Below are 12,462 nucleotides of genomic sequence, written 5' to 3' on the forward strand. Positions count from 1 at the left end.
TGCAATAAACTGCCCTGATACTGACTGCATAGGGGGATTTAAACAACTTTGTTCTGGGTACCAGTTGGGTGCCACCATGTGGGGTGGATATCACTATGAGAGAGGCCAGACATGTCTGTCTCTGTACAGCACCCTTAACTCTCCATCAGCTTGGCTTTTATCCTCCTCTCCTTCCCACTGGCATGCTCAAAAAGGCATCCGTGCCAGAAAGCGTATGATCAAAAGTGGTCAAAAGTTTAATGAACGTGATGATGATCTGGTGATGGAAGTGATGGTTCCTATAAGCCTCAGGCTGCAGTCAGAGCCATCAATTATTCAACTAATGAACCTATTGTGAGGAAAAACAGCCTCCCCATGTTAGACCATCCCAGAAAAATAAAATGCCCTGAAGGTCACCACATCTGGGTTCTGCGGAAATGGGAATATGTAGCCAGAACCAAAACAATATAGGGTTCTACAGGTCAAATCCAACACCCCGAGTTACCCCTGAAAAACAACTACAGTGCAAACCCACAGAGCATAAGGGCTCTTTAAGCATTGCAGGCAGCCTTGTGTTTGCCATGCTTAGGCAGCTGCCTGCACATGGCACACACAAACAGTCCCGAGGAGCAGCCGTATGTGGAGTGCATGCCCACAGTCCCTTGCAGAGCTGACAAAGGCCTAGATAACTGGAGCCCCTCAATGTGCAATCCTGAGTAGTAAGGGATGGAGGTGATGAGCTCTCCCATTTCTCTGGGTCACTCCTCCCAACCTAGCAACATTACTTACTTGAATAATGAGTGGGTTGAGCCTCAGACAGATGTTCTGATTCCATTAGACCTGGGAAAAATATTTCAGATGAACCTCTCCCCGCATCCCCACCCTATGAAAAATGCAGATTCATGTCAACCAAAACATTTGCAAACTTATGTGGAATTCACTGAACTATTTTGGTCAAAAATTCAAAATGCCCTTTTGTTTTGAATTTTACTCCAATTTCATTTTAAAAGTTTGAACTAAAAAATGGAACAAAATGTTTAGTTTAAGCCAAAAGAAAAAAATTTCAGTTTGCCAAAAACCAAAAATTTGTTTCAGGTCATCTGAAAGTGAATTTCTCTTTCCATTTTTCAGTTTGGCTAGTGAACTGAAAAGTCTGTTATTTGCACAGCTTGGGCATCTATGCCACAATCGCAGACAGACACTGAAAAAGGGCCTGGATCCAAACTTAAGTCAATGGAGGGACTCCACTGGGCTTCAGCGAGCTTTCTTCAGGCCCTAAGTCACAACAGGGAACCACTTTACAGCTCTATCTATGCATTAGCAGAACGACATAAGATGATCAAGCTTTAGTCACCCAGAAAGACTGAAGTGAGCTGTAAGTTCAGGATAACAGAGACCAAATAATTTTGATGTTTTATTTCTTTATATATTATACAACACACACAGTTTTAATATTTGGTAAAAAAGTTAACAAAAGTATCTCAGAAGTGACAAAATCCTTTCCATGTTTAGATTTCAGAAGCTCAAACACTATCTTATTAGACAACTATTGTTTTACAGCTTTTATGGAGTTTAAAGTGCAAACTACTCACAGATACAACTGAGCAAGAGTACTGTATTCTGATGCGAAAGGTGCAGCATCTAAAATATGTAACATAAAAGCTTCATTGGGTGGATACAACGACCCTGGGAAGAAGGGGAGCTTCGGAAACTACTTTCTGACTCCTCTGTGCAGAAATATGCTCCAGCCGCTCTGTGTAGAATCCATTAAAATCCAGCCTAGGGGAAAGCAAACACATGTTCAATAGTCCTCCCACAAATGGACCAGAAGTGTGAAAACAGAGAGAAGTGGTAACAGCTTCAAATGCTATTCAAGGGTTTCAAAATTCCATAGTAAAAATGAGAGAAATTCCCGGGCATATACCTAAAATTCACCAGTTACCATAATTACCATTATTTATGATTTACAGTGTACTTATGGGAGACCTTATAGAGGTAAATTCCAGTTATCTAAATGGCTCAGGGGTGGGAGCATATTGGAATTTCAGAAAATCAGAGTTTGCTAAAATTGGAATTTTTGTAAATGAAAATGTTGATTCTGGGAGACTTTTCTGACATCAGCATTTACCTGTGTTTAAAACAGAATCATCACAAATATGCCATAAAAGCAAGTTGTAAGGCTTTTTGTCTGGAGTTTTCAAAGTACTTTACAAAGGAAGATAAGCAGCATTAGCCCCATTTTACAAATGGGGAAACTGAGGCACAGTGGGCTGGCATGACTTGCACTAGTCCAAACAGCAAGTCAGTGGCAGAACTGGGAAAAGATCCCAGATCTTCCAACCTCCAGTCTGGACTATGCTGTAAAACTGAATGTTACTCATCCAAGTCTCAACTATTGTTAGGGGAAAATGATCCTGAAACATCAAGCAAAGCACTGTGTTTTAGGAAGGGTCTCTGGGTAACAAATGGGTATTATATATTTTGGTTACAAGCTACTACTAGCCATTTAAAATTACTTCTATGCGCAATAAACACACCGTCTCCGCAAGGGGAAAAACAAGACTACACTTTAAAACAAGGATTCTTGCTTTGTGAACCAAAGCTACAGCCTATGGCCCACTGGGGCTGTGCTTCTCACACCTGCCCATCAATTCTGTAACTACAGCTATTTCAACTTAGAAATGTTAATACAAGGAACATTTCCATGCTTTTAAGTCCAAGCTGGTAAGTATCCTAGGCTGTAACTCCACTGCTTTTCCTCCTGTGGCACACCAGATTAGGAATGCCAAGTGTCTCTGCCCCATTCCATCCTCACTCATCCCCTTAACCCTATAGTTGTTTGGTGCCTTACCTGTGCATTTCCAGATATTAACATATTTGGATTTCATTTAATTTTAATCTTCTCTCATAAAAAATAACCCCAGTCCAGTATTGTAAATGGCTTGCCACCAGTGGACATCAACAGCAACAACTGTCTTAGTTCCTCTGGGAAAAAAAATATACTGGCAGGAGTGCATAGAGCAAGAGGCACTTCTGTTTGATGCACTTCACCCAAGCCCCAATTGAGAAGGATTTTCCCAGTGCATACTCTGTGGGGATGAGAAACTGGCAGTGCCTCAGCAGGCCCTACACATTTCGCGCCATGTTGAAAAGTAGCTGCGGAGAGATCTTAAAGACCCAGTGTTACTAATAATACTTGGCACTTTTATAGCAGCTGTTCATCTGTAGATCACAAAGCATTTCAAAGGCAGCACTATTATCCCCATTTTGGAGATGGAGAAACTGAGGCATGGAGTGGGTAGGTCAGTTTCCCAAGAAGTGTAGTGATTTCAGTAACACAGGACAAGGCTATGACCAAATACAGTGAGGCTAGCATAATTTACAAAGTCAGATTTTCAATAGCTTAAAAAATAATGCCCCATTTACCCAACTTTATTTCTTGCAAAAGTACATTTCAAAAAGCTATTTGCTGAACTACTGACTAAAGCTTTTTGCTACTTCAGTGTTACACTGATAGAACAGCTGGTTGCCATGATACAACAAAAAAGGAATAAAGAACAAACTTCAGCCTGGGCTAGAGTTGGACTCTTTCCTTCCTGTGCGATTAGGAGACAGTTCCACTCTGCTCACCTGTAGATGATGTTGATCATGCTGTGCTCACAGTCATTGGTGCTGTAAACGCTCAGCTTATCCAGAAGGTCCAGGAGATGTGTTGAGAAATTGCTGTCAAACTTGTTGATAGTTGCCTCAAAGCCAGATGTTAGTTGGAAGGCGTCTGCATGCTCTGCTAAAAGCTATCAGGAGGAGGCCACAGTAAGTGACAGTGGTTCTGTATGTCAACCAGACATATACTGTACAAGGACTGTCTCTTTTCTTTTTTCAAACTACTGTTTCTATGAAAGAATATTGACATAAAATTTCAAAACTGCTCCATCCCAGACACACCTTTTCTCATGATATATGGAGATATACCTATCTCATAGAGCTGGAAGGGACCCTGAAAGGTCATCAAGTCCAGCCCCCTGCCTTCACTAGCAGAACCCAGTACTGATTTTGCCTGAGATCCCTCAGGGGCCCCTCAAGGATTGAACTCTCAACCCTGGGTTTAGCAGGCCAATGCTCAAACCACTGAGCTATCCCTCTGTATACGTTTCTCACGAGGCATACAACAGGATGAACAGTTGTGAAATGAATTCTATATACTGCCCCACAGGTATGCTGCGAGACCCAGGTCTAGAGCATGCTCCCTGGGCAAAGTACTGACCCTGAGAAGACGTCATGCCCTGGGGGGTTAAAAATCTTGCCATGCTGGTCTGGGACACAATCCAAGAGCCTGAAATGGACCCTGTTAGAGTTGTGTTATTCTGCTTCTAGAACAGAGGTAGGCAATCTATGGCACTGCCTGGGTCCTGGCCACTGGTCCGGAGGGCTCTACATTTTAATTTAATTTTAAATTTTTCTTAAACATTTTAAGAACCTTATTTACTTTACATACAACAATAGCTTCGTTATATATTATAGACTTATAGAAAGAGACCTTCTAAAAACGTTAAAATGTATTACTGGCACAAGAAACCTTAAATTAGAGTGAATAAATGAAGACCCAGCACACCACGTCTGAAAGGTTGCCGACCTGTTCTAGAACATGCCTGATCAAAGCCTGGCACTGATGACATATCACCCTTCTCAATAATAAACATTAAAAGCATTTCTTATCTTCGGTAGTAGTGTGGGTTTAACTGATCTCTACAGTATTTCAGCACAGGCACTATGATCAGAAGCATCCTGTGAGTGGCTTGTTTTCAAATGCTATGTGCTGTACATGAGACAAGTTCACAAGGCAAACAGCACAGGCAGGGAATGTCCAGCAGACCACCTTCAAGCATTTACACCGCAATGCTCTTTAGTGGCCCTCTAGTGGCTGTCTGCAGGAATGGTGTGTCAGCCTAGCAGAAAGCAGATTATAAGCAACAGGGTGAGAGAAGTTACTTAGTATACATATACACAGAAAGGAAATAAACAAAACCAGGTGTCCTAGCCCTAAAAGGGATGGGCTGGAAAGGGTCTAACAGTCTAAACTCCAACTGGCTTATTCGCCATGAGATACTACTTTGGAGATGCGAAAGAACCCGAGCCATGCACAGCCCACGCGTTAGTGCCCATTGCCCTTGATGAAAACAGTTCAGAACTAAGTAATAAGACCAATGTTTGCTGTAAGCAACACAATTCTGCTGCAGTTGGGTAACAATGTACATGTTTAGCAGGGTCAGCGCTCTCATTAAACCAGAGGAAGAAGGAAAATGACATGAAAAAATGCTTACTAATCTTTTGTAACTGTTGTTGTTCAAGATGTGTTGCACTTGGTCCATTCCACTCTTAGTGCCTGTGCGTCCCATGCAGTTGCCAGATTTTTTTCCCTCAGTGGTACCCTCTGCTGTGCACTGCTATAAAATGTCTAGCTGATCCTGCGCCCCCCTCTGTTCCTTCTTTCCAGAAACTCCAACATAGAGGGGTAGGAGGGTAGGTCGTGGAATAGACATGTGCAACACATCTCAAAGAACAACAATTACAAAAGGTTCATAACAGTCTTTTCTTCATCAAGTGCTTGCACATGTGCATTCCACTCTTGGTGACTCCCAAGAAGTAATAAAGCTGGAGGGATCAGAGTTCACATACACACAGATTAACCAAATTTGGCATCATCCCTAGAGTAGTAGGTGATGGTGTAATAGGAAGAGAAAGTGTGCACTGATGACCAGCTTGCTGCTTTACAAATGTCTTGGATAGGTATTCACACTAAGAACACCACTAAGGATGCTTGAGATCTTGTGTAATGAGTAGTCAGGTTACTTGGTGGCAAAATGCCTGCCTGTTCATAACAAGCACAGATACATGAAGATATCCAAGACAAAATCCTCTGTGAACAGTTGGATGGACTGCTGAAATGGTTTAGTCCTGTCTATGTATAAGTCTAGAGCTCACAGAATATCAGGATTGGAAGGGACCTCAGGAGATCATCTAGTCCAACCCTCTGCTCAAAGCAGGACCAATCCCCAGACAGATTTTTACCCCAGTTCCCTAAATGGCCTCCTCAAGGATTGAGCTCCCAACCCTGTGTTTAGCAGGCCAATTCTCAAACCACTGAGCTCCCTCCCCCCTCATGTAACATCCAGTGTGTGTAATCGTTGATTCCTATTTCTGTGAGGTTTTGGTTATAACACAGGTAAGTAGACTGATTGATTGCTACGAAGATTTGAAACTGCTTTACAAAGGAAACTCAGATGAGGGTGTAAATATACATTATCTTTAAAGAAGACCCTATATGGAGACTCCCATGTCAGGGCATGGAGTTCCAAGACACTATTGGCAGAAGTGATGGCAATTAGAAAAGCCACCTTCCAAGAGAGGTATAGTAAGGAGAACATTGCTAAAAGGTCAAACGGTGTTCCCATAAATTTAGACAAGACCAGGCTCTAGTCCGGGGTGGGCAAACTTTCTGGCCCGAGGGCCACATTGGGGTTGCAAAACGGTATGGAGGGCTGGGTAGGGAAGGCTGTGCGCCCCCAAACAGCTTGCCCCCTGCCCCCATCCGCCCCCTCCCACTTCCAACCCCAACTGCCCCCCTCAGAACCCCGACCCATCCAACTTCCCCCTGTTCCTTGTCCCCTGACTGCCCCATCCCGGGATCCCCGCCCCTAACCACCCTTCGGGACCCCACCCACTATCCAACCCCCCAGCTCCCTGTCTCCTGACCGCCCCCTCCTGGGTCCTCCTGCCCCTAACCACCCCCCTGGGACCCCACCCCTATCCACCCCACCCCGTTCAGAATGTGACCCTGCGAACATGGGCGGAAAACTCAGGAGGAGCAGGGGCAGCCGCACAGCCGGAGAGAAGCGGCGGTTTCCCCGTCAAAGCGCCGCTTCTCTCCAGCCGGCTGCGCGGCTGCTCCTTCTGAGTCCTCCAGCCACGCTCCCCTTGCTCCTGCCACCCACACTGCCCACCTACTGAGGCTGCGGGGGAGGGGGGACAGCAGGGGAGAGGCTGGGGCTGGCCAGGAGCTCAGAGGCTGGGCAGGACGGCCCCACAGGCCGTAGTTTGCCCACTTCTGCTCTAGTTCCGGGGGAGAGACATGAGGATACAACCTTTCAAGGCCTTTAAGGAATTTGATTGTTATGTCATTTGAAGAAACAGAACAGTTATCCACACAAGTGTGGAAAGCTGATACTGCTGCCAGGTGAACCTTGATAGAGGAAATTGCTAAGCCTTGCTATTTCAGGCGCAGCAAATAGTTGAGTATATGTTGGATGGACGAATGCATTGGCAAGACTCTGGTTTGGGAAGCCAGGACTAAGAACTGCTTCCATTTTGACAGGTAGGTGGCCCTGGTGGAGGGCTTTCTACTGCTTAGTAAAACTTTGCAAACTTACTCCAAGCAAGCTTGTTCTCTAGGATTTAACCATGGAGCTTCCAGGCTGTTAAATGAAGGGCACACACGTTGGGGGGGGGGGGGGGGGAAGGAGGGTGAAGCAGCTGACTGTGGTATTACATAAGAACATAAGAGCAGTCATACTGGTTCAGACCAAAGGTCCATCTAGCCCAGTATCCTGTCTTCCAATACTTCCTTATTTACTTTCTCCACATCAGTCATGATTTTATAGACCTCTATCATATCTCCACTTAGTCTCTTTTCCAAGCTGAAAAGTCCCAGTCATATTAATCTCTCCTCATATGGAAGCTGTTCCATACCCCCTAATGATCTGCCCTTTTCTGAACCTTTTCCAATTCCAATTCACCCTTTTTGAGATGGGGCAACCAAATCTGCACACAGTATTCAAGATGTGGGCGTACTATGGATTTATACAGAAGCAATATGATATTTTCTTTCTTATTATCTATCCCTTTCTTAATTACGTCCAACATTATGTTTGCTTTTTGGACTGCCGCTGCACATTGAGAGGATGTATTCAGAGAGCTATCCAAAATGACATCAAGATCTCTTTCTTGAGTGGTAACAGCTAATTTAGACCCCATCATTTTAGATGTATAATTGGAATTGTGTTTTCCAATATGCATTACTTGGCATTTATCAACATTGAATTTCATCTGCCATTTTGTTGTCCGGTCACCTAGTTTTGAGAGATCCTTTTGTAGCTCTTCACTGTCTGCCTGGGACTTAAATGTCTTGAGTAGTTTTGTATCATCTGCAAGTTTTGTCACTTCACTGTTTACTCTTTGCCCAGATCATTTATGAATATGTCAAATAGGACTGGTCCCAGTACAGACCCCTGGGGGACAACACTATTTTCCTCTCTCCATTCTGAAAACTGACCATTTATTCCTACCCTTTGTTTCCTATCTTTTAACCAGTTACCAATCCACGAGAGGACCTTGCCTCTTATCCTATGACAGCTTACTTTGCTTAAGAGCCTTTGGCAAGGGACCTTGTCAACAGCTTTCTGAAAATCTAAGTACACTATAGCTACTGGATCCCCCTTGTCCACATGTTGACCCCCTTGAAAAATTCTAGTAGATGGGAGATCATGCCTCACCATTTACAAAAACCATGTTGACTCTTCCCCAATAAATTATGTTCATTTATGTGTCTGACAATTTTGTTCTTTACTATAGTTTCAACCGGTTTGCCTGGTACTGAAGTCAGGCTTACCAGCCCGTAATTGCCAGGCTCATCTCTGGAGCACGTTTTAAAAGTTGGCGTCACAGTAGCTATCCTCTGGTCATTTAGTACGGAAGCTGATCTAAATGATAGGTTACAAATTACAGTTAGGAGTTCTGCAATTTCACATTTGAGTTCCTTCAGAACTCTTGGGTGAATACCATCTGGTCCTGGTGACTTATTCTTGTTTAGTTTATCAATTGTCCCAAAACCTCCTCTAATGACACCTCAATCTGGGACAGTTCCTCAGATTTGTCACCTAAAAAGAAGGACTCAGGTTTGGGAATCTCCCTCACATCTTCTGCCATGAAGACTGATGCAAAGAATTCATTTAGTTTCTCCGCAATGGCCTTCTCGTCCTTGAGTGCTCCTTTAGCGTGTTGATCATCCTGTGGCACCACTGGCTGTTTAGCAGGCTTCCTGCTTCTGATGTACTTACAATTTTTTTTGGCTATTTTTTTTGAGTCTTTGGCTAGCTGTTCTTCAAATTCTTTTTTTGGCCTTCCTAATTATATTTTTACACTGCATTTGCCAGAATTTATGCTCCTTTCTATTTTCCTCAGTAGGATATTAGTTGGGGATTGGTTCTGCTTTGAGCAGGGGTTGGACTAGATGACCTCCTGATGTCCATTCCAACCTGATATTCTATGATTCTATGATATAACTTCCATTTTTTAAAGGATGCCTTTTTGCCTTGCACTGCTTCTTTCACTTAATTGTTTAGCGACAGTGGCACTTTTTTGGTTCTCTTACATTTTTTTAATTTGTTGTATACATTTAAGTTGAGCCTCTATTAAGGTGTCTAAAAAGTTTCCATGCAGCTTTCAGGGATTTCATTTTTGGTACTGTATCTTTTAATTTCTGTTTAACTAACTTCCTCTTTTTTTGTGTGGTCCCCTTTTCTGAAATTAAATGCTACAGTGCTGGGCTGCTGTGGTGTTTTCCCCACTATAGGCATGTCAAATTTAATTATATTATGGTCACTATTACCAAGCGGTCCAGCTATATTCACCTCTTGGACCAGTTCTTGTGCTCCACTTAGAACTAAATCAAGAATTGCCTCTCCTCTTGTGGGTTCCAGGACTAGCTGCTCTAAGAAGCAGTCATTTAAGGTGTCAAGAAACTTTATCTCTCCATCCCATCCTGAGGTGACATGTACATGAGGGAAATCGTGTCTTACTAATCTATTAGAGTTCTTTGAAGGGGTCAACAAACATGTGGACAAGGGGGATCCGGTGGACATAGTGTACTTAGATTTCTAGAAAGCCTTTGACAAGGTCCCTCACCAAAGGCTCTTACGTAAATTAAGCTGTCATGGGATAAAAGGAAAGGTCCTTTCATGGATTGAGAACTGGTTAAAGGACAGGGAACAAAGGGTAGGAATTAATGGTAAATTCTCAGAATGGAGAGGGGTAACTAGTGGCGTTCCCCAAGGGTCAGTCCTGGGACCAATCCTATTCAATTTATTCATAAATGATCTGGAGAATGATCTGGAGAAAGTGAGGTGGCAAAGTTTGCAGATGATACTAAACTACTCAAGATAGTTAAGACCAAAGCAGATTGTGAAGAACTTCAAAAAGATCTCACAAAACTAAGTGATTGGGCAACAAAATGGCAAATGAAATTTAATGTGGATAAATGTAAAGTAATGCACATTGGAAAAAATAACCCCAACTATACATACAACATGATGGGGGCTAATTTAGCTACAACGAGTCAGGAAAAAGATCTTGGAGTTATCGTGGATAGTTCTCTAAAGATGTCCACGCAGTGTGCAGAGGCGGTCAAAAAATGGATGTTAGGAATCATTAAAAAGGGGATAGAGAATAAGACTGAGAATATATTATTGCCCTTATATAAATCCATGGTACGCCCACACCTCGAATACTGTGTACAGATGTGGTCTCCTCACCTCAAAAAAGATATTCTAGCACTAGAAAAGGTTCAGAAAAGAGCAATTAAAATGATTAGGGGTTTAGAGAGGGTCCCATATGAGGAAAGATTAAAGAGGCTAGGACTCTTCAGTTTGGAAAAGAGAAGACTAAGGGGGGACATGATAGAGGTATATAAAATCATGAGTGATGTTGAGAAAGTGGATAAGGAAAAGTTATTTACTTATTCCCATAATACAAGAACTAAGGGTCACCAAATGAAATTAATAGGCAGCAGGTTTAAAACAAATAAAAGGAAGTTCTTCTTCACGCAGCGCACAGTCAACTTGTGGAACTCCTTACCTGAGGAGGTTGTGAAGGCTAGGACTATAACAATGTTTAAAAGGGGACTGGATAAATTCATGGTGGCTAAGTCCATAAATGGCTATTAGCCAGGATGGGTAAGAATGGTGTCCCTAGCCTCTGTTCGTCAGAGGATGGAGATGGATGGCAGGAGAGAGATCACTTGATCATTGCCTGTTAGGTTCACTCCCTCAGGGGCACCTGGCATTGGCCACTGTCGGTAGACAGATACTGGGCTAGATGGACCTTTGGTCTGACCCGGTACGGCCTTTCTTATGTTCTTATGTACCCAGTCAATATGGGGATAGTTGAAATCCTCCAGTTATTATTGAGCTTTTTATTTTAATAGCCTCTCTAATCTCCCTGAGCATTTCACAGTCACTATCACTATCCTGGCCAGGTGGTTGGTAATATATCCCTACTGTTATATTCTTATTATTAGAGCATGGAATTACTATCCGTAGAGATTCTATGGTACAGTTTGGTTCATTTAAGATTCTTTCTTCATTTGATTCTACGCTTTCTTTCACATATAGTGCCACTCCCCCACCAGCATGACCTGTTCTGTCCTTCCAATATATTTTGTACCCTGATATTACTGTGTCCCATTCATTATCCTAATTCCACCAAGTTTCTGTGATGCCTATTATATCAATATCCTCATTTAATATGGAGGCACTCTAGTTCACTCATCTTATTTTTTAGACTTCTAGCATTTGTATATAAGCATTTTAAAAACTTGTCATTTTTAGCTGTCTGTCATTATATGATGTAATTGGATGGGACTTTTTTCATTTGACTGTTTCTCATCAGATCCTAGCTGTATTTTATCATTTTCCATCCTCTCCTCTTTACTCGGACACAGAGAATCTCCACTAATAGATCCTTCCCTAAAGGATGTCTCTGTCCGAACTACATGCTCCTCCGCACCTGTCGGCTTTCCTGCAGCCCTTAGTTTAAAAACTGCTCTATGATCTTTTTAATTTTAAGTGCCAGCAATCTGGTTCCACTTTGGTTTAGGTGGAGTCCGTCCTTCCTGTATAGGCTCACCCTTTCCCAAAAGTTTCCCCAGTTCCTAATAAACCTAAACCCCTCCTCCCTACACCGTTGTCTCATCCACACATTGAGGCCCTGCAGTTCTGCCTGTCTAACTGGACCTGTGTGTAGAACTGGAAGCATTTTCAGAGAATGCTATCATGGAGGTCCTGGACTTCAATCTCTTACCTAGCAGCCTAAATTTGGCCTCCAGGACCTCTTTCATATCATTCCCTATGTCACTGGTACCTACATGCAGGGGCGGCTCTAGGGATTTTGCCGCCCCAAGCACGGCAGGCAGGCTGCCTCCAGCGGTTTGCCTGCGGAGGGTCTGCTGGTCCCGCGGCTTTGGCGGACCTAGGTCCTCCGAAGCCGCGGGACCAGCGGACCCTCTGCAGGCACGCCTGCGGGAGGTCCACCAAAGCCGCGGGACCAGCGGACCCTCTGCAGGCAAGCCGCTGGAGGCAGCCTGGCTGCCACCCTCGTGGCGCCAGCAGAGCGCCCCCCGCAGCTTGCTGCCCCAAGCACACGCTTGGCGTG

At 43.5% G+C, this 12,462-nt stretch overlaps 1 protein-coding gene across 5 annotated transcripts in view; it reads right to left on the reverse strand.

The window, feature by feature from the left end:
• Positions 1 to 1,380: 1,380 nt before the first annotated feature.
• TUBGCP2 (tubulin gamma complex associated protein 2) overlaps positions 1,381 to 12,462 on the reverse strand; it is a 77,728-nt gene continuing 66,646 nt past the window's right edge. For all 5 annotated transcript variants that reach the window (XM_039547094.1, XM_039547092.1, XM_039547091.1 and 2 more), the window contains exons 17-18: positions 3,610 to 3,773; positions 1,381 to 1,758 (exon numbers count right to left, since the gene is read on the reverse strand). In XM_039547094.1, the coding sequence (XP_039403028.1) occupies positions 1,644 to 1,758; positions 3,610 to 3,773 (279 nt within the window). In that variant the 3' untranslated portion in view covers positions 1,381 to 1,643. The remainder of the gene's footprint in view (positions 1,759 to 3,609; positions 3,774 to 12,462) is intronic.

The sequence above is a fragment of the Mauremys reevesii genome, linkage group 7 (assembly GCF_016161935.1).
Source record: "Mauremys reevesii isolate NIE-2019 linkage group 7, ASM1616193v1, whole genome shotgun sequence".
NCBI classification, from domain to species: Eukaryota; Metazoa; Chordata; order Testudines; family Geoemydidae; genus Mauremys; species Mauremys reevesii.